The 21,567-nt window shown below is 40.3% G+C and overlaps 4 protein-coding genes across 4 annotated transcripts in view; all 4 read right to left on the bottom strand.

Moving 5' to 3' along the window:
• Window positions 1-1,308: 1,308 nt before the first annotated feature.
• Window positions 1,309-3,612, bottom strand: Cbr-paqr-2 (the record flags this gene model as incomplete). Its single annotated transcript, XM_045243685.1, has 7 exons — window positions 1,309-1,533; window positions 1,586-2,320; window positions 2,367-2,813; window positions 2,954-3,077; window positions 3,129-3,232; window positions 3,368-3,457; window positions 3,529-3,612. The coding sequence occupies 7 exons, from the start codon at window positions 3,610-3,612 to the stop codon at window positions 1,309-1,311; spliced, it is 1,809 nt and encodes a 602-aa protein (XP_045092868.1).
• Window positions 3,613-4,726: 1,114 nt separating this feature from the next.
• Window positions 4,727-5,659, bottom strand: CBG05168 (the record flags this gene model as incomplete). Its single annotated transcript, XM_002641211.1, has 3 exons — window positions 4,727-4,896; window positions 4,946-5,411; window positions 5,462-5,659. The coding sequence occupies 3 exons, from the start codon at window positions 5,657-5,659 to the stop codon at window positions 4,727-4,729; spliced, it is 834 nt and encodes a 277-aa protein (XP_002641257.1).
• Window positions 5,660-5,972: 313 nt separating this feature from the next.
• CBG05169 lies at window positions 5,973-7,935 on the bottom strand (the record flags this gene model as incomplete). Its single annotated transcript, XM_045243683.1, has 6 exons — window positions 5,973-6,158; window positions 6,205-6,711; window positions 6,760-7,341; window positions 7,387-7,576; window positions 7,622-7,716; window positions 7,765-7,935. 6 exons carry the CDS (start codon window positions 7,933-7,935, stop codon window positions 5,973-5,975), a joined length of 1,731 nt encoding a protein of 576 aa, XP_045092869.1.
• Window positions 7,936-8,240: 305 nt separating this feature from the next.
• Window positions 8,241-21,567, bottom strand: part of CBG05170 — a gene marked incomplete at both ends in the record, with an annotated part of 15,076 nt that continues 1,749 nt past the window's right edge. The window contains 24 exons of the mRNA XM_045243682.1: window positions 8,241-8,309; window positions 8,357-9,052; window positions 9,100-9,572; window positions 9,617-9,700; window positions 9,744-10,002; window positions 10,048-10,246; window positions 10,298-10,695; window positions 10,748-13,019; window positions 13,069-13,175; window positions 13,223-14,239; window positions 14,286-15,003; window positions 15,048-15,335; window positions 15,383-15,531; window positions 15,578-16,975; window positions 17,023-17,358; window positions 17,408-18,720; window positions 18,771-19,033; window positions 19,087-19,276; window positions 19,327-19,542; window positions 19,591-19,700; window positions 19,752-20,081; window positions 20,127-20,578; window positions 20,659-20,952; window positions 20,996-21,104. Coding sequence (XP_045092870.1) covers window positions 8,241-8,309; window positions 8,357-9,052; window positions 9,100-9,572; window positions 9,617-9,700; window positions 9,744-10,002; window positions 10,048-10,246; window positions 10,298-10,695; window positions 10,748-13,019; window positions 13,069-13,175; window positions 13,223-14,239; window positions 14,286-15,003; window positions 15,048-15,335; window positions 15,383-15,531; window positions 15,578-16,975; window positions 17,023-17,358; window positions 17,408-18,720; window positions 18,771-19,033; window positions 19,087-19,276; window positions 19,327-19,542; window positions 19,591-19,700; window positions 19,752-20,081; window positions 20,127-20,578; window positions 20,659-20,952; window positions 20,996-21,104 — 11,740 coding nt within the window. The remainder of the gene's footprint in view (window positions 8,310-8,356; window positions 9,053-9,099; window positions 9,573-9,616; window positions 9,701-9,743; window positions 10,003-10,047; window positions 10,247-10,297; window positions 10,696-10,747; window positions 13,020-13,068; window positions 13,176-13,222; window positions 14,240-14,285; window positions 15,004-15,047; window positions 15,336-15,382; window positions 15,532-15,577; window positions 16,976-17,022; window positions 17,359-17,407; window positions 18,721-18,770; window positions 19,034-19,086; window positions 19,277-19,326; window positions 19,543-19,590; window positions 19,701-19,751; window positions 20,082-20,126; window positions 20,579-20,658; window positions 20,953-20,995; window positions 21,105-21,567) is intronic.

Here is a 21,567-nt window from a genome sequence, read left to right as displayed (position 1 = left end):
CCCACAAGGGCTACAGTAATCTTAAAGGCGCATTGCGTAATTATTTGTATTGGTCTCGATAGGATAGCGAAAATAAGAAACGAATGAAAAAAGAAATCTATTTTTCTAATGATAAGGATATTCTATGACAGTCCAGCTCTCACGAGCAGATTCTATGTTGTGGTTTAGAAAACAAACAAGAATAATAAGGTCTTCTTATTCTGGAAGGAGAAAGTCATTCGAAACTATTGAATATTTCTCGACCAACACAAAGAAACGAGGAACTTGTTGAGGACGCCAAAAAAATAAGAGAAATTGCAGAGGACGAGGCAAAGAGGAGTTGGAGGAGGGGAGGCAAGTTGAAGCCAATAAATCGAATTTTTTGTTTTTATCATCATAGAAAAACAAGAAAAAAAATAAAACGAAGAACGACGACACAAGAAGGAAGAGACTACGGGCGATGACCGCAAGCGAAAAATTGAGCAACCAGTGAAATTTGCGAGAGATCAAATCGGGCGCAGAGGGTTCAGACACACATAGAGAAGTGTAGAGAACGGGGATGAGAGTGCGCGTGACAATTTTCAACGGCATAACTTTTTTGAGAGTGAAATGGACAAAAATAAACAATTCAGAGATTAATATGGTGACCTAGAGAGTGTGATCACTTGTGTCTGATGAATAATTCACATGAGCAGTAGTAAATAGTAGGATCTTCTCCCGACACTTCAGCAGCGGAAATAATTAGGAATCTACGGTATTCTTTGGAATGGCGCAATTACCCTGAGCTGCAAAATGATTGCGGGCTGACTAGAAACAAAAAACATTTATTATTCTCAAGGATCATTTTAAAAAACCTAAATTTACTCACAAGTACAATCGAATGACCTAAAATAATGGAAATATAATATAGACGAATACAATGGGGAAGAATAAACTAAAGATTAAAAAGCTCAAAAATGAGAAATTCAGTTGCACAGAAGACCTTCGAAATAGACAAAAAAATTGAAAGCTGGAGCAAACAAAAATGGCTGTTGAGAAAGGGGAAAAAGAAGAAGAATGTGAGAGAAAACACATTTGGAACGAAGAAAACGGGGCGGAACGAAGAAAAAGAAGAACACGAATGGAATCAGAAAAAGGAAGAGAGGAGTTATAAACAAGGAAATATCACAATGGGATGGTGAGAATGTGGAGAGAAAAGTATACCAGGGATTAGGAAACGGGGAATGAGCATTAGAAGAAAAGAGGAAGAAAGAATAAAAGTATGACGGTAGGAAAAAGCAGAAATATACGCAGTTATACAGTGATGTATTTATATGAATCTATCTATTTTCAGAGGCCAATATCTGCTGGTGTCCAGTCTCTCACACCGACTGCCTCATCGAGTCCCAGCAAAGTTCCCAGGAACGATGGATTCAACTCGCTCCCGTAACGAGTTTTCAGTTGTTCCGAACACGATCCTTTCATCAGTTTATGCATTCCCATTTGTGAAATCGCATGGTAATGAACGAATGCAGCAAGCACGACAAAGGTGTGGAACAATTGATGTGATTGGAACTGAAATTTTCGATTTTGAATAAAAACTGATAAAATTAAATGTTTCACTAACCCATATGTCACATTTTCCGGGAAAACATCGCTCGGGAACTCTTGTAGCGTAGAGAGTTGCTCCACCTATATACATTGCACCCATTATGAGCATCAAATGAACTTGTGATTCTTCAATCATATAATCGACACCATCAACTATCAACAAGTGGAATGCAGGAACTACAGCCGAGAGACCCATTGCTATGAACACTGCAGCTCTAACTGGTCGAAATTTGGGTTCCGCGAATTTATCCCATAATGAGACAACCATGGCGGCGATTCCAAGAATAATAATCATCGCATTGTAGATGATCATAGGTTGCGGTCGACAGTAGAATGCAAAGTAGATCCATGGAACGAATGATCCGACAATCAATAAGGAGATTCCAGTGTAATCGAGTTTACTGAACAGTTTACTCATTTCGATCGAGTGGCAAGCGACAGTATGGAAAAGGAATGACATTCCAAGACATATCACAGCTCCGAGGAAAAATGCAGAATATATCAACTTCTCGATCCATTGCATCTGATCATGAGGCCTTGTCAAAAACCATAGTCCAATTCCGAAGAACGCAACACATCCGTACATGTGTGTCCAGATATTTCCAGTTTCCGTATGAAGAGCAAAGATACTTTTGAAACAGCTGCTGAATGAAGGAAGTGGAGGCCGATGTCCGGTACGAAGATACTCGTTATCTTGAAGCCATTCCGGGAGTGTTTCAAAGTTTGTTGCTTTCCAACGAGCTTCCCAGAACTGAAAAATATTGATTTTTCTTTTTAAATGAATATCTAAAATTAACCCTTTTGATAACAGCCCTTGGTCCTTCTCCAGTTTCACTGGGAATGATTACTTCTTCTTCATTGATCTCTACTTCTAACTCATCATCGTCATCCGAATGCTCCAGATGAATTTCAGCATCATGACCAGCAGTGACAAATCTCAATTGCTTTTGTGGTACTCCTGGTTCATCTGTTCGTCGCTGTGGGTGTAATTTGTACTTGACAATTCGTCGTCGATATTGGTTTCCTCCTTCTTCATGATTATCATGGATGACAGCGACAGTCATTTTCTCTCCTTTTGCATTTGGCATGCTCCATGCGCGACGATGTCCTTTTTTGAAAGTGGATACACCACTAGTAGAAGCCGAAGTTGAAGGACCATCTCCACCTTCGATTTCAATGCCTAAAGTTGGAGTCATTGAAGAAGAGGAAAAAAATGAAAAGAAAGTGGAACGAATACTCCCTCTCTTCCTACTCGGAAGACAATAAATAACTGGGCGAGTGCATTCCTGTCAGTTCCCATCAAGTTGATTAATTCAAAAAGAGGAAGTTAGGTGCCGTCTTCTCACAAAGCGAAAAAAGCGAACGAACCCTCGAGCACGGTGGCAAGCCTATTTTGTCTAGTGGCATACATCGATTCGTCTCTTTGCTGATTCGCGGGTTGTTCAACGACTTTACTATGACGAACGATAATCTCGAAGCGCTGACCGTCAGCTGGTTGGGTGTTTGGGCTGCAATAGTGATAAGTGATAAATGATAAAAACAGAAGAAAATTAACTCACAATTCGACATCTACTTGATCAACAATCACGTTTTGATTCTCAAGTGTTGTTGCCTGTTGGAGCGGTCCGTCGGTGATAATGTTTTCGGCTTCCCGGAGCACGTCCTGAACATGTTGTTTTTGAGTTTGAAAAGCATATGATGCACTTTTGCTTAATTCTGAGTTCATCGGTAAGGAAATGGGTCAACTATGATGCCCGCAGTCGAAATCAATAATATGCAAATTTAGTTTAAAACATACAGTGACACTTCGTAATGGGCTCTGTAAATCGCTGCTATTTCGGTTCTCCATTATCAACTGATCATCGTCCAATACCATAACCATATCCGTCTGAAATACTCCTCAAATGAGTCATCTGCTTCTGTCTTTTCTAGGTTTTCTATTTCACGCAAAACACTCACCTCGTCGAACGAATTTCGATTGCCTTTTTGCAGAAGCTTCTGCGATTCGGCAGGAGTCGCCGATTCCAAATCATCCTCGTCCATTTTTCTACTGAAAGCCAAAGATATTAAATTTTTTCGGATGTAAACAGAGAGGAAAGAGAATGAACGGCTGCTGCGACGAAAAATGAAAAGAGAGAAGGATATGAGAATCGATCGGGTTCAGAAAAACAACAGGAGCGAAGACAGAAATATCGATTTTTCGGGAGTCTACTTAGTGCACACCAGGTGCAAAGTTTCTGTTGATTCTTTGGCTCGGAGAAGCACAAAAAATAAAGCTGAAGATAAACGAGATCTCGTGCACGGTGAGTTTTACACTACCGAAGGAAAACAGTCTGCGACGTTTTAAAGTACAACAGACAAAAAAATCTGATTCATTTTTTTACTATATATTCTTCATAAAATTTACTAAAAATTTATGGAACAGAAAAAAAAGTTATGGACTAGAATTCGAGAAAAAATTCCAAAGTTGAAGCAGCAGTAGTGAAAAACTCACCGTGCTCGTGCTGGAAGAAAGCAACAGAGCGCATTTGTGTTCTTCCCGTTTCTTCGTGTCTTCCCGAAGTACCCTCGTCAAGATGACACGGCTTCATTTGGGAGTTTGAAAGAGAATGAATAAGAGGGGCGAGAGAGGAGGAGAGAGGGAGACAGAGAGGAGAAATCACTATGCAAACAAAAAAGGAGAGAAAAAACATACTCTGAAAATTGTAATATGATTCGTCTTTCTGCGTTTTCAATTTTATTAACTTTTAACATTAAATTTGCAAAAAAGAGAATTTTGAGAAAATGTTTTTTTTTCGGAAAAGAAAATACAGTTCCTTTCGGGACCCAGCTTGTAGTTAGTGACCATGCGCCTTTAAAAAGATACTGTAGTTGGAAATTCTAATTTTTCAGATTTCCGTTATTTTTGTCCGTTTTGAACGAGAACTCGTTCGATTTAATGAAAATGCTCAATAAGTTTATTCAAATGCAGAAGAAAAAAGTTACATCTAATATAAAAAAACGAAAAGAATGGAATGCGAAATACAGAGAAATTTTGATAAAGATATCAAATGCATTTATAAGAATAGAGAAAAATATACAAGGAAAAAGGAAACACATTACGAGCTGTTTTACATACATAAAATAAATAATGACAGATTCTAGAAGCTTAACAATTTTATTTAGTTTTCTTGTCCTCCTCTGCCTCTTCATCGTTCGAATCACTCTCAGATCCAGAAGCAGCTGGCCCTTCTGAATCGGTATCTCCACTTCTTCCCGGAAGATTTTTATCCATTTGACAAAGCAATTCAAACGAGAATTCCACGAATCTTTCCATAATTTTATCACCTGAAAAAAATTCAAAATTATCTTTGGAGTATTCATATTGCTCACAAACCTGTATCAGCTGTGTTGAAAAGTTCCACTTCGGTGATTTGTTTTGATCCCAGAATTTTCAAACGCTTGAGAAGTGTGCGAGCAACTTTATTAAATGCAGCTGGTCCGTCATCACTGCTACCAAATCCAATAATCGAGAATCGAATCTTCTCGAAATTCGCCTTTTTTCGAAGCTTCGAATCGGCCGCCAAGTCTTCCAGCCACTCCAAAAACCATTCAGACGAGGGGATTGGCTGTCCACCAGCCGTAGTCTCGGCGATGAATATACAGAATCCTTTGAATTCCATCAAATCCTTGACGTTGAGAGAATCGGACCACCAAAGCTTCGGCTGCCGAACCATTTCTTCGCTGAGTTTTTCGTGGATAACGGTTGCCCACGGAGACGCAGTTCCATCCTCTTTTCCAAGAGCTATGACGACGGCTTCTGACTGTGCGAGCTCTTCAGCCAATTGTTGTGCTTCTTTCTTCTGAAGCAAAAAATTATATCTACATATATTCAGAGTCCCAAAATGTTTACTTTTGCGTATTTCTCATAGTAGGAATGACAATAGTGATATAGTAGATAGACAAGTCCCGGCATTATCACTCCTAGAGCAGCTGTAATGTACAAAAGGATTTCATCCTTTCCTTCCAGGTACTCTTCTAGCCATGACATTGGCTCCTTGTTGCTACGTGGGCTCCCTTCATGACGAAGAGGTGGCACTTGATAGGCCATCTGAATTCGAAACTAGATAGATGTCATTATTATGGAAAACCATACCAACGCGACACAACAACACATGCAACCATACAGCAAGCATCTAGAAAATTTGAAAATATGAAGAAATTCACAGCAAAAAAGAATAGAGATAGAAAGGCGGCTGGATAGAAGAAACCAGTGTGCATTTCAAATCAGATTCATAAAAACAGTATTTCTTATTAGGAATCAAATGCAAAACGAAAAAAAAACTAACAATAATAACAACTAAAACCTTTCTGGAATTAAAGCTCTTTTCTACTGTACAACTTCGTAATGGAGTCTAATTATTCTATACAAACACGTTCAGAAGATAGGGTCTAGCACACTGGAACAAATCGAGATCCGGGTCAAGTGACCTTCCGAATCCTTCCAGAACCATCACTGAGAGAATCACTGTGGTGAACGCCGAGTCGAGTTCCACTTTATGCTCCGCGACGATTGTGAACATTTCGGAGAGGAGTGCAGAGATGTTCAGCTGGAAATCAGAGGGGAATTGTATTGAAGAAAATAGAACTACATACCGTTCTCAGACTCTTTTCACTTCTCGCCTTCAACACTAGCTTCTCCACTTGTCGACAGAATCGTTCTGGATCTTTGCATTGTTGAAACGGGGATTGTGTCAGAAGAAGTTTGCCAACTTCGTATCCACGTTTTTCGACTACACTTCGGAAGAGAGACTTCAGATTATGAAGATTTTTCTCTGTCTCGGATATGGCGATTCCTGTATCCAGAAGAACGAGAGTTGGTTCATCTTCAAGGTCCGGCGAGTCGGTAAATCGAATTTTTGGCGCCGATCGCCAGTTGATCAGTGAACGGAAATATTCAAATCCTCTCTTCAGAATACCATCTGCCTTCGGTGCTTTGTGAACTCCTCTCAAATTGTTCTCACTGTCATTGAAACGGATCAGGATGTTTCCAGGATGCAAATCTCCATGAACGAAGTTATCAACGAAAATCATTTTGAGTAGAGCTCTGGCCCCCATTAGTGCGATTCGACGACGAACTGCGACTGATTGTCTGGCCGTTAGCTGAAACTAGGGGTATCTTTAAAAGGCTGTAATTTCAGAAATCCTCACCTCGGGTTGACCTTCTTCTGCTACCAACTTGTTGATATAAATTCCTTCTTCGAAAGTCTCCACAATCGCTTTTTTCGTGTAACCGAGAACAATAGGAAATCGGATTCCAGTTTCCTTCGAATGGAAATTTTCAGAAAACTTTTTCAATGCTTTCGCCTCGTTACTCAAATCGACTTGTCTCCTGAGAACCATCTCGAACTGTTCCAATGCTCCTTGTGGATCTAAATACCAAAGAGAGGGAACAATCTGTTGCATGATCCATGCTCCACTTCGAAGAATGGATAAATCTAATTCGATTTGTTGATCTACATTCTTATCGGCTACTTTGATAGCGATTCTCTGTGTTGCTCTTCCATTCAGTTCTGGAATCTTCCGGCCTGTGGCCTTTTGAAATTCTTCCACATCAATGACGCCTCGATAAACTTGAGCAATACATCCAGATCCAATAGAATATGGTTCAATTTCTAGAAACACTCGATCTCCATGATGTCTCATGAATCCTTTTCCGAACACTTCATTGATAATCTTATTTTTATCACGGAAAAATCGTTTGTTTTTCGTTTGAATGTGCAAAACGGAGAGCTGAAAATGATATTTTTAATGTGATTTAATTTTATAACTACTGACCCTATCACAGAATTTCTTGCTAAAAATATCCCTCCGAGTGCTCGCCCATTGTCCCAACTTGATAAATGTTGGTCCGGAATTCTGAACAGACCAAAGCAGTATTTTCCACCAAATGTTCTCGAATGCTTCGATTTTTGTCAGCGGATATGTGATGAGAAGTGGAGAGAATCGAAGAAACAGTCCGATGCATCTGAAATATTAATTTTATCGGAACATTTTTTAATATGTTTTCCACCTCAGAATCTTTCTCAATGTTGAATATGTCACCGATACTAGAGTGATTGGCAAACTAACGATTACAACTGCAGTCGATTTTTCAGGAACGATTTTCTAAATAAAAGTATGGTTTTTTAGAACATATAAACCGTAAAAACTTACTTTCTGCGGAACCAGAAGCCACGGATCATGCTGTTCGGCTTCACATCTCAACGTACGAAGTCTACATATTGATACGGTTCCAAGGCCTAGTCCAATAGCTATATTTCGAGGAGATACCCGACTACGTACCCAACATCTGTATATTAAAAGTCTAGTGAAGATGGGAATCATCTGAAAAACCGGTTTGAAAATAAACGATTGTAAAAAATTATTCACAATAAAATGGATCAGAAATCACCATGTCTTTGAAAAAATTATAGCACCAGAAATAGAAAAAAATTACATTATATTTACAAAGTAGATTCAGCACATTGAGCAATTAAAAAAGACAACTGTTCGGTAAAATATCACATGTAAAAATACCCTTAAAAAATGGTTGGCAGTTGTGAACAAAAAATGGCTAGAAAATGTATAAACAGAATTGGAAAATAACAAAAATTAATTACAATACTAATATACGAACAAGTGACATATATCTAGAACCATTTTCGTCCATTGGTTAGTGGATTGTTTGGATCATATTGTTTCGGGGGTTTGTACATTTTCTGGAAAAAGTGATATTGAAATCAAAATTCTTTAACAAATAACATACCTGTCCCTTTTCGATCCTATTAAAATGTTTGGGTTGCATTCTATCTACCGGTGGGATGCGTCTGATTCGTGTCTGCATTTTCAGCGTTCCCCACGATCGGTGAGCAACATCCGAATAGCGAATAATCAAGTCTCTGATGTGATTCAGTGCTTCTTGCTTCTTCGCCGGCAACTTTGCCTTGAGCTTATGGTAGTCTTGTTTCGCGATACGCTGCAGACATTTGTTGATCGTTCGCCTGATTTTCCATTTCTTCGCTCCAAGAGCCCGCTTCTCACGAGCGAAAACTATATCCATGTTGATGCGAGTCTCTCGAAGTTTGGCTATAATCATGTCTCGCATAGCTCTCGTCAAAAATACTCGCTTCCTCTTCCTCTTCTTCGTTCTCGTCGTCCTCAAATAGGCTTTCTCAAGTTTCAAGCTTTTCTTATATCTCAAAGGTTTTTCATATTCGGTTTGCGAAGTTGTCGAGCACTCTGAACCCTGATCCGAGTCAGAATCAGAATCACGTCTCAGCCGAACGGTTTTGGTGTTTCTCAGGAAGTCAATCATCATTTGCGGATCTTTCGGTGTTTGTCTCCTGTGCTCTTCCAAGCTGACTTTTTCTTTACTCCAGTTTCTTGGGTGGATTCTAGAATCGACCAATTCTCCGAACGTGATTAGCTTCGTATTGTACAGGAATCGGTTCGTTGATGGTTTCTGAAAACAGATTGAAATGTACCATAAATCAAAAATTCTGCTCTTACCATATGGAAAGTTCCTCGAACTTTGGTCAACATCATGTCAAGTAACGGTCTGTTCCTTCCATGTAATGTCAGCAAATGCTCAAATCGTTGTTGACCTCTTTCGAAATCCGCCAGATTCGGTGCCAACTTGAACAATGCCTTTTGAGCAATTTCGAACAACATCTTAGCCATGATACGGCGCCTTTGGAAGTCTGTGTCTTCGTACAAACTTCTGAGCCATTGAATTTCCTCGTCACAGCTCTCCAACTCCGCTTCCGTAGTGTTTGCAACATCCGGTTGGATGAGTTCTGTACTTGCCAATAGTGGGAATTTATCCACTTTGTTCTCTTCCTCCTCATCTGGTAGTGACGATTTGATGCTCCGAGTGTAGTCATAACCTCCAAAGTAGTTTGCTGTGAAGTATGGAATCTTTCCAGTAGCCAGTTGAATGAGTGTGTCCTTCACAACTTGCCTACTTCGCGGATCCAAGTGCGCTGAAAATTCCAATTGTAAGAAAAAATGGAGAAAAAAAACATACGAGAATCTTCGTTACAGAATTTGCTCACAGCTGCATCGAGACTATCGAATAGGGATGCACTTGGAACATCCGATCGGTCCACCACTAAAAAATTCAAATCAATTTGATTCAAGATTAGTCCACTTACGCTGGAATTCAGTTGGATCTTTAGACATAAGAGAATCAAACCGCTTCATGCGATAGTGTTGATGGGCGTAGTTGACAATCATTCTAGCTTTGTGAAGGTATTCTTTCACAGGGTCGTGTTTTCGAACAACCGGAGTTCTTGCACAAGCCTGATCATTCTCAAACTTCCAGACATGGTACCAAGAATCGTAGATCGGCTTGAATATCATTTTGTAGGTGCTAAGTTTGTGTGCTGGTGGTGGTGGCAATCGAATCATAGTCTGAAAAACGTATTATAGATGCTTCACATTATGTGGACCACATACATCTAGAGCTCGAACGCCTTCATCTCTTCGAATCATTAACCAGTCTTCTCTCGTGTGTTCTTCAATGAAAAAGCTCGTGAATTGGGAAGTATGAGCGAACTTGAGATCCTCGTTTAGTACAGGAATCACTGGACATTGTGCGTAGACCTCCATGTCGATTTTGAACTTCTCAATCCATGCAGACAATTCGTGTTGGGAACTGGAATCAAGAACTTATCAGTGCTAAATAAAACTATATTGAATAACTTACTTTTCAACCATCAGTTTCCTCAAATACGATACACGATTGTGTGCTGGCTTTGATAGGTCTTCGGAAGACACCACACGACAGTCGAATGGTTTCAGTTCAGAATCCACTACAACGATGATGAGGCATCTCTGGAAAACCTCCAGAATCGTTCCCCGATTTCGTTCTTCTTGTTGGAAGTATTTCCCAAGCAACTCTTCTTGACACTCCTCTCTGCATCTTAGTAGCAACCGTTCTCTCATGACGAGCTTATTGAATGAGAATGGGCATTCACTGACTTCGATTATTTGTCTCCATTTGTTGAACTCGAGATTTGTGTCATAATTATCTTCGAAGAACTGTTCTGGTGTGAAGAGGAAAACACATGTTGGAATTCTTCTTCCCGATTCTAGTTCGCGTTGCTGAAAAAAGGAGAACTGGGTATTTAACTTTTCAATTTAAAATGAAACTTACGAAATAAAGCTCATGTTTTAAAACATGTCTCATCGATGAATAACTTTGAGCATCATCATCAATTCCTGAATTGTCTGCCAATCCGTATATTTCATCTTTGAAATCCTTTTCAATACTGTCCGCGATATCACTAGCATCTTCCGTTAGAGATTCCACTTCTGCTTGGCATTCCTCCATCTCGATATTGAACATTTGGTTATCGAGACCAACTGGAAGCCCACACTTCTCCAGAACATCGTGAGCTGACAATCCTACTCTATCATAGATTACATGGGTAGGCTCGTCTTTGAATTCCTGCTTTTGCGAGATAACATCCCACCATGTTTCATTGGTCCGACTCTTTTCCTTGTGTTCTTCCGCTGCCAAAACAACAAAATCATGAATTTTCCTCTCCATATCGTCCACTGCCCATCTGCCTTCTCTTTCCTTTCGTTCCCATTCTTCTAGCTTCTTCTTGCAAATTTCCTCGGCTTTCTTCTGTTGCTTTTCTGCCTGTAGAACCTTCAATTTGTCGTAGACAGCTGAATAGTGAGACATCATTTCCTTATTGGCTTTTCCAACTTTAGCACTGTTTCTTCTGGTAGAATAGTGAGCGTATTCGGGATCGGAATCAGATGAATTTGGTTGCTCATCTGGCGAAATTTTTATGAATTCGACTGGTAAATCCACTGGTTCAGTACTTGGAGAGCATTGATCATCTTCCTCGTTTTCAGAAACCGACTCGATTGAAAGACTAGAAAGAAGGTTCCGCTTCTTCTTTTTTACTCTTTCCTTCTTTTCCTTCTTATTTGAGCAATTGGTATTTTTCTCATCATACTTTTCGTGATACCAGTCGATAATTCCCAGTCCTGCATAGTATTTCTTCGAATCCATATAAGGCGTTCCATGGAAAAGTGTGTCAATGTCGTCGACGTATTCTGTCACAAGATCTACTACCTCATTGAGCAAGTATGTGACCTCGAGTTGGTCGTATGTCTCTCTGGCAAGTTGAATAGAATGTCTCCTATAGTAGTTGACAACATCTATAGAATTCTCTAGGATAAAATCATTTTCCTCGTTGGCCAAAATGAACTGTTCCAGAGTTTGAAATGAATTCAACCACCACAGCTTATAAAAAGATCGAAGGCTTTCATGGGGAACACTGAGATTCGTTGTTCCAAATCGTCTGACAATGTAGGTGAACGCATATCGAAGATTATGATTCTCCAAAGCCTCCTTTCCAATTAGCGCCAATTTATAAGCTCCTTCCTTCCCAAAGAAAAGTTCGTACTTCTGGATTGGCGATAACATTTTGCGAGTTTCATCGAATAGTTTTTCCGAATGATAACAGCTCTCTCTTTCGCGTTGGAACATCAAAAAGTTGATCATTTTGCATTCAAGGCTTGTATGATCAATAGGAATGATATCCACAATCATGTTATCTTCTTCACATCTATTCTCATAGTCTTCCTTCATTGTCTTTTCCAATCGATTGCTGACCCGACGAAGCTCGCAGCGATGCATAAATGAAATGGCACTGCTCAAGTCCTCGTTCAAGGAGTAGGGTTCTGGAGCGTAGCTGTGATCCAGAGCATACTGTTTGAAATAACCTCGGACTTGTTCCATATCTTTCTTCCTTTCATATTTCTTTCCAATCAGCTCTCGATCTCTCTCAACTTCCATTTTCGCCAACGCATCCCTTGCTTTACCATCCGCATTACCAATATCTCTCGGATCAGGTCGCTTTTCGAAGAATCTCACTCGTTTTCCCTTTTTTATCGATTTCCTTTCCTCCAATTTTTTCTCGAATCTATGCACGACTTCCTCATCTGACGATTCCTCTGATGGCAGATTCTCGAGCTTCACAACGTGCAACGGTCGTCCAAGAGAACCTTTCATTCTTTCTCTCAAAACCATATGTTCATCAACATAATCTCTATTGATCAATCTATTCAGAACATCGTCGGTATCATCATTGAACCACGTGACAATGCTCGAATCATCGGAATACTCCCATTCGTCATCAGAATTTGGAGCAGCATTCAGTTGATCCTTGAAGATTTTTTGAAGCTTTCCAGCGACAGCAAGCAAGTTTGGTTGTTTTGAGTATGTATTTTTCGACTTCTCTTTTTTTGGTCTCTCGTCACCTTTATCATAATCGTCTTCATCAGAAGAAGAATTGTAACGCAACGCAGGAGGAGAACGATTCTGCTTCTTTCTTGGAACCAGAGGTGACTGCTCACAGAACGCTGGCGGTGGGCAAGGCACTCGTTTTGAGAAATTCTTCTTCAACCTGAATTAACAACATTACATTTCTGGGAGATAATCGAAATTCAACATACAGCTTTCTAGTGATGCGTGACTTCTTCAGAACCGTTTTTCTCGTATATAGAAGATCGTATTGATACGCCATCCACTTTCGAACTTCATGTTCAACCATCAGTCTTCCCTAAATTAAGAATTGAATTAGATTTTCTATATCGTTTATATACTCACCAATTCAAGAACTCTCCTAGCCACGAAAATCTTTTTCCTCAATTCTGGCTTGTGATGTTTCTTCATAATGGTCATCTTATTCTGTTCGTGTCGTTCAAAATCTCCGAGTTTATCCTTATAAATACCATCATAATAATCCGCGAGTATATCTTTCTGGCACTTTTCCCATAGCGCTTTTTGGATACCCGTCAGTTCTTTTAGCCTTGGTGGTTCAGGTTTATTCTTTTCCAGTTCTTCTAAAAGTCGTGCGGTCTCCTCTGCCAGTGCAATTGCTTCTGCTTCTGCTTCAGCCGCTGCTTGGGCTACGGTAGCCTCGGTAGCTTCGAGGGCTTCTTCCACTTCGTCTTCTTCGTCTTTTACTTCTTCTGTGCCTTCCTCTTTACATTCTTCCTTCACCTCCTCCTTTATTCCGTTCTGATCTTCTTCTTCCAGTTTCACTTCATTCTTCATTTCCAATCCACCTTGTTGAATTATATCCTGTTCAACATCTTCCTTCACTTCCTCTACACTTTCCGTTCTCATTTTTCTCCAAATCTCCAAATTCACTTCCTTTTTGACTTCCTCGCTTTTCTCAATTCTCTCTGCCACTTTTTCTTTCACTTCGTCTATTTTCTCTACTGTTCCTTCTTCTGTTCCGCCTTCTTTTGAACTATTTTCTTCTTCTTTTCCGTTTTCTTCGACTTTTCCTTCCTTTACTTTTCCTTCTTCCTTCCTTTCCTGTTCTTCCTTTTCGCGCTTCTCTTCCTCTTTTCTTTCTTCTTCACGCTGCTTTTTAGTCTTGCGAAGCACACCAAGAGTATGTGGGATATCCGTTTGCTCCTCAACAATCGTCTCCAGCTTCCGACGATGTTCAACAATCGTTTTGTCGAATATTTTGAAGTTTCGGGAAAGCACTGAAATTAAATTTCTGAATAAGAAAGTACGAACGACTAATTTCTTACTATCTTTGTATTCCTGAGCTCTCTGAAGCTTCGAATCAAACTTCTTGAACGCTGGCAACTGGCGTAGTTTCTCCGTCTGTAAATTATCGTTGTAAATTCTGGAACCTGAAACTTTATCTTACAGTAATCTCAATGTGATTCGCTTGTTTGTCAACATGATACGTCCTTCGGAATGTGAACTTTCTTCTCAAATGAGACTTCATCTCAATCATTTTCTTGGAAACCATTGGTTGGACAGTCACATAATGGGTTCCAGTGTCGAATTGGCATATTGGGAATGCTTGATTTTGATCAGCTGTGTACAGAAGCTTGTCATGAGGATTTACTCGAAAGCTGCTTTCAGACAAATCCACATAGCGAGACTCGTTAACCATTTTCTCCAAACGCATCTGCCATTCTCGATTTTGAACTTTTCTAGTTCTATTTTGGACACTAATCAAGTCTTCTTGCTTTTTTCTCTTGGTATATGTCAGCTTTATATCATAGGTTCGAGAATTTCTAGCCGCATTCCTCAACATTTTCTTTGTAAAGTAGTTCGTGTCATCCACCATATCCAAGCGATCTTCCGATAACGGTGGAACAACTACTGTCTCCGATGTTTCGATGTGAAGAGGGATATTACCAAACAAATCCCAATAGCGATTTGCAGCTTTCTTTTCCTCAATAGACCAATGTGGATTGTTCACCACTAGTGTATCCATAGCTTCGTCCATCACACCTGCTGGATCGTCCATCTCATTGATACACGATCTCAAGTGCACCCAATCGTAATCCAGTAGAGCTTGTTTCACCTGTGGCGCCTCATCCCGCAGCAGTTGTTGCTTGATTTTTGTAGCAATGCTGAAAAATCTGATTTGGAAAGCAGAACACATTCGAAAGCTTACGATGAAGCGAAGAATCGGAATCTGAAGTCCCTGAAGTGGCCTCTGCATACTTTTCGTCTCTTGGCTTGAAAGTTCTTCCATAGTTCGTAAACTTCTTTCAACACGAACTCGTTTCTATTTTTGAGCATATCGTTCCATTCAATAAAGTAGAATATTTTTATGAACTGAATTAGATACTTCGCAGTTTTCCTAGCAATTGTAAGACTGTTTTGATATACACTCAGATAAGCCAACTGAAAAGCTGCACACGGTTCATCGAACGATTTGACGAAAATGAATTGGTCACTTCTGAAGTATATCAGTTGATTCAAGATCGTTACTTTCTGATAAATCACCTCGATTTGACCCATTCCAGGTACTCCCTTTCGAATCGTCTGTCTTTTTTCGCATGCTTGCATACGTGACAGACTTCCTTCTCTCTAACGAATCTTTCAAAATCCGATTGATCAGTTTCAGGGATCGAGGGATCTTCCATTTTCAAGTTCTGAAAAATAAACCAAATTGATAATCAGTAGAAACTAGATTCTTACCTCGATTGCCTTCTTCGTTCGTGCTTCAAATTCTTCACTTGTGAATTTACCACGTTTGGCGGATAGTAAGCTATATGGTTTTGGAGGAAATGACACTTTTAACTTGGCTCTTCGCTTCCTTTTCTCCAGAGCTCTCATCGCAGATGTATGCCTAGTGAGGAGAGCTTTTCGTTCTTCTTCTGCTTCGCGTTCTTTCCGTTCAGATTCTTCCCTTGCCAAATTATCTAGTTCTTTCTTCTCCTCCACATCTTCTTCTTGCTCACTTCTCATTCGACTCTGATACTGTTCTTCAGTTTCCCACGGATGTTTTGTAGTGACGGGTCGTGGAATGTCCTCAACAAATGGGAAGAATGGTTCTTCATCGGAAGCTTCCTCATCGCTTAGCTCTTCCTTGGTTTCAGATTCATCAGCGTTTTCTTCGTCGTCCGTGGAGAATAATTCTTCTTCGTCACTATCTTCTACAAGCTCTCCGGCAGGTGTTGGTGGACGGACCTGCAAAAATGATATTATCAGTATTATCAGAATAGTTTGGAATAGCCCAGCCGAACAATTGCTCACCGAAGTATATGCAGTTGGGGTTTTATCTTTAATCATAAAAAGACTGCTAGGCATTTCTTGGGATGTGCCAGGCATTGAAGTATTCTCATCATCAGCTACATAAGTTGAAAACGGTGAGCAATGTGAGAAAAAAGATTTTGGTGCATTGGTTTGCTTGCCGCTGGATGTCTGTAGGTTCCCATTGATAGCATTTGTTGGCAAAGGTGTGCGAGCGTCAAAAAGCGTATTCGCTGCATTTGTTTTAGTTCGCTGCTGATCCTCAATTGGGGTCGCCCCGTTGATAGCAGATGAGCGCAATTCGAAAAGAGGGTTGACTGCATTTGAAGCTCCACCTCCAGGTATTGGGCTGTCAGATGTTGAAGGGTTCTCGAACAAGTGAAGCAGCTCCTTTGGAATAAGGGGAGGATTATCTTTCAAACGAAAGTTGACGATTTGAATTGGCTGATTCGCATCAATCTCAGGAGGATACTTGTGTGGATATTCATACGAATTTTTGTAGAAATTTCGATAATCATCAGAGCCTTTACACTGATTTCGTACTGTGTTCTGCACTGAAGGCGTTTCCAATGTTTCCTCTAATGGATCTTCTTCACTCTCCGTTTGTAGAGATGACGATGATGGCGAAGTAGGACAACGGGAAGTATAAGAACGGGGGAGAGAATCGTAGAGTGGAATAGAAGGAATATAATTCCTAGATGGTCCAGGAGAGTTGTTCGCCGCAGCAGGTGCGCAAACGAAGTAGGTATTGTTGGCATGCCCATGTGCACTTTCAGTTGGATGAGTTACTTGACTGCTTACCTTATTCCACTTGTTCATTTTGTAGACAACTTTTGAGGATGGCTGAAATTATGCATGTTAAATTATAGATTAAAATTCAACAAACGTACACTTTCCGTCTTCAAATAGAGGTCTCCGGTGGCCAATGGAGTTAGAAGACGTTCTTCAGGCATTGCTGACAACTCTTTATGTGACGTTGAATCTGATGAACAGTCTTCTGATTCCTCCTTGCTGATTGCTGCTTGTGGATGGAATAGGTCAGATTCAGAAGACCCAGAAGATCTCGTGGATCCAGAAAAGCATGAATCCGATGAGTCAGATGAAACCATAAACTCATCAGGTGATAACTCTTCGGAGGATGTAGATCCTCCAATCATTTTGCTATATATCATGATGATTTCCTTCTTTCTTTTTTTCGCTTTTTTCCTCTTCAAATCGTGTTTGGACTGAAACAAAGAATCATGAAACAGGGAAAATCGGGATATTAAAACTTACCATGCTCAAAATCATTCGTGCCTTTTCTCCAAAACTCAAAATTGGCTTAGGAACACTGAATTCTTCTTCCTTTTCTGATGTTGTTGTTGTCTCTTCTACTACTGATGGCTTTTCACAAAACAAATCGTCTTCTTTTTCTTCATTATTTTCAAAACATTTGGGATTTGCCAACCGCTCGAAACCATTTTTCACAGCAGCTGTCAACGTTGGAGATGTGACTCGATCATTTTCGTTTTTAGCCCTTTGTCGAAAGAATTCCATTTGGTACGGCTGAAGACCAATAGGTCCGAGGGACTCGATATAGTCGTCGCAATCGAGATCGGCATCATTAAAAAGAACACCGTCGTCAAAAAACACTAGATTCTCTTCGTCGTCTTCTTTCATATCTTCTATTCCTCCTTCTTCCAGCGATGATGGCAACGACGGAGATCGTTCTTGATGTACGTCTGATGTTGTGGAATACTCCAGATCTTCCTCTAATCCACCAGAATACGAAGCGTCGTTTCTGGTTAACGTGATTCTGTCCTTCTGAACCTCTGCATTACGAGAATCAGATGCCTCTTCGCTGGTGCTCAAACTCTCGGAAACTACTTCACCATCGGAAAGCTCATCACTCAGAATCTCGTCTTCTTCATCAGTAAGACTTCCGGTATCTTCGTCACTGATACTCTCGGCGTCCCAGAATTCTTCACATGCTTCGTCCACGTAATTCTCATAGTCTTCCCAGTTAGCCTCTGCCTCTTTTTCATTGTAAATCTCTGATTTTTCGTAAACAGTTTTCTCGTCATCCATCTCCTCGTCCTCTTCCCGAATATTCGCTAATCCCCATTTCGAACACACTTCCGGCTCCTCTCGTTTCGGCCAGTTGTCTGTTTTCAGCGACGGGTCCAGGTATTCACAAACTTTTTGCTCCATAAACTCATCAGGCTCTTCTTCTTTATACTTCTTCTTCTTCTTGAGCTGTCCTTCCTGGACTCCCAGAATCTCTTTTCGCTTTTTGGCTTGCCTTGCATCTTCGCTTTTCAGTAATATTCGAAGTGTTTCTTGATATCTTTCTTTCAATATATCTCTCGGAACTTCTGAAGTCGGTTTTTTAATTGAAGGTTGATTCTCCTTGTCCAAAGGAATCAGTGAATCACATTCCTTCTTTCGTGCTCTTTTCAGCCGAACCAGATATTGAGACCATTCTGAGTGCATTCCTTCGTTTGGAAACTCATCGTACTTCCGCCTAATTCGATGACCTCCAGGCGACCATTCCACGTCTTCTTCTGCGCTGATTTCCGAATCTGTATCGAGGCGAGAAGCATCTACTCCTGAAGCGAATTTCCAATTTTAAGATTCCGGAAATAAATAAAAAACTCACTATTAGTATCTGGCTCTTTCTCCGAGTCAACATCATCTGAATCATCCGTGTCATAATCCGAAAACTTGCGATGATCCCTCATAATTTCATCATTCCCAATGAACGTCCGATCCATGTCTGGCCATGTATTTTTTCCGCAAGTACAGGGACATCCAACGAAAGCGCAAGTGTTCTCCTTTTTGAACCATTCGTAGGCATGATCTGCGTGCATACAATGACCGCAAACATGGCATTGGAATGTCATTCCGACAATTGAAAAACGACTGAAAAAAATGAGAAATACGAGATGAAAAAGGACTACTGTAGATTCACAAACCAAAGAGTACAATCTGCTTGTGCTAGCGCTTCACACTTCGTGCACCGTCCGTTAACAATCATAGCGTCACAATCGGCATGAGCTAACTGGATTGTTGTGTTCTCTCGAGAAACAGAACTGATACTGTCCAGTGTACAGTACTTTCGAATCTTCGCCATCACTAGAAACAACTCCAGGCTATAGAGCATCTCTGGAATTAATTTTAATATAGATCACGATCAATCAACAATAATTTCTAACCCATATAACACTTGATCCATCCATTAATCGTATAATGATCGACGGCGTCTAGAAGTCGTTTTCCGCAAACCATGGAAACCGTTGCACACGTTTGCATATCTCCCTGCTCAGCATGATACAATAGGAGACGATAGATTTCGAGCATTGGAGACCACTCTTGAAAATCTGCTTCGTTCTCTTCAAGTTCTCGTTGAAGTTGTTCGTATTCCTCAGCGTCTGAAAAACGTTATTTCTTTCTAATTATAATTGAACATCGCTTCTCACTTCTTGGTTGCTTTCTAGCTTTGCAGAAAAATCGCCGCTCCTTTTCTTCGTCTCGCAACTCGTAAGCTTCTGGACCAAGACCCATGAACTCGTTGACATGAATTGTTTCTCTATAATTGCAGAAGTAAAATTTGGGCGAAAAAAAGGCTAAAAATTCTTACAGATTTCCACCCTTGAAATTCTGTTCTCCTGCTCCAAAATAGAAATCGGTGGCTATTGCTTTCTTCTTTTTCCGCTTCTTATTCTTATTCAGAATATCAAAATTCGGTGCCATTTTATCCTGGTCTTCATTTTGATTGTTCTCTCCGTCGCCTAATTGCTCACTATCTGATTCATCGTCAGATTCAGAGGAACTTGAGAATCTCAAGAAAGCGGTGACATGTTGAGTATTCTCTAGTCGTTGACTGACTTGCTTCTTGACGTCATCTCTATAGTGATCGTTCAAATTCGCCAGCCATCGTCTGCCCTCTTCAGCGAGCTCCTTCTTTCGACTAAAATAAATATAGATTCATATTTTGCTAACAGTAATCACTTACATTGCCCATGCTCTAACGATTCTGGCTTTCTCTTCGGCCGTCTTTCTATCATACTCCTCTTGAATCTTCGCTTGCTCACAGAGCGCTTCAACAAGCCTCCATGTCTGTGCAACGTGTTCTAGACCATTCTTTCGAGCTACCTTCGCATTCGTCTCACATAACTGCGTTATCTCAACACCTCCAATAATGTATTTTTGAGCAATTTGATGAAATGTTGTCGGCGGTAGACTGTGTGTTAGCGCTTCCGGAACTCCGAATCCTATTAAACTCTTGATGGGCTTCTGGAATGATTCATACGGAATCTGATGGATGGACTTCTTTCCGTTGGCAGCTGCGTTTCTTGATACCATCTCTGCCTCATTCTTAGCGTGGATTTCAGAATTAACAGCCAATCCCATAGTTCCATCGGGAGTAATATCAAAGGCAACATCGCAGGCAAATGAAATCGGCGCCTAAATATTCGTTGTTTGTTTTTTTTTCTCTCGAGAAAAACAGTAATTTCTGAACAACTAAGAATCCAAAGAACACTCACATGACCAGAATCAATGTTATGGAGAACTACAAGTCCGTCTTTTCCACAAGTCATAAACACATCGAAATCATTACTAGGCCAACATGCATCAGTGACAGCGTCTCGATGTTCATCATAGGTGACGTAGGGAAGATAGGGTCTTCTAACGTCCCAAACGTGTACGGAAGTCTCGTTGACACTGGCGCAAGTAGCCAAATGATATGGTTTATCTGGACGCCAAGCTAGCCGACCTAAAGGAGCAGTAGTCTCCACAACAGATACACGAACTAGCTCTGGTCCTGTCCATTCCCAGATCTGAAAATATGTTTTTTTTGAATACAAACGGAAAAAAACCTACTTTCACCATTTTATCTCTACCACCTCCAGTGGCGATAAGTCTTCGATTGTGTGGATTCATGGACATTGTCGAGACGAATGAGCGATGTGCGACTTTCTCGAAGATCCATCTGGAAACCAACAATGAATAAAAACAAGTAGAGACTGCTGGATGAATAAAGTTCCTGCTGCACTACTTGCAAATTGAGTTCCCCTAAGGAGGCAGAAAGAGCATCGAATTATGACTTAGTTGTCCCATCCGCATGACAAAGAAGGGAGGACAGAAAGCAAAAGAGGAAGGAAATGGGGCAGAAGAAAGGGAAGGAGGAGGAGAACGAGGGTTTGTTTAAAATTGTAGTGTTGGATCTCTTCATTTCGGAAAACGCATATAAAAACGAATTGGATTATATATATATATATATATATATATATATGTTTTTATTCATTGTTGGTTTCCATATATATATATATATATATATATATATATATATATATATATATATACCGTAAAACCTCTAATAGAACGACACCCGGATCGTCCACTTTGAGCCTATATATCTCATTTTCTGTGAAAGATATCAAAAAGTGGCTAAC

The sequence above is a fragment of the Caenorhabditis briggsae genome (genome assembly GCF_000004555.2).
Source record: "Caenorhabditis briggsae complete genome, chrIII, whole genome shotgun sequence".
Lineage (NCBI taxonomy): Eukaryota > Metazoa > Nematoda > Chromadorea > Rhabditida > Rhabditidae > Caenorhabditis > Caenorhabditis briggsae.
The sequence above is the reverse complement of the archived record's forward strand: the minus strand, read 5'-3'. Positions and strand labels throughout refer to the sequence as shown.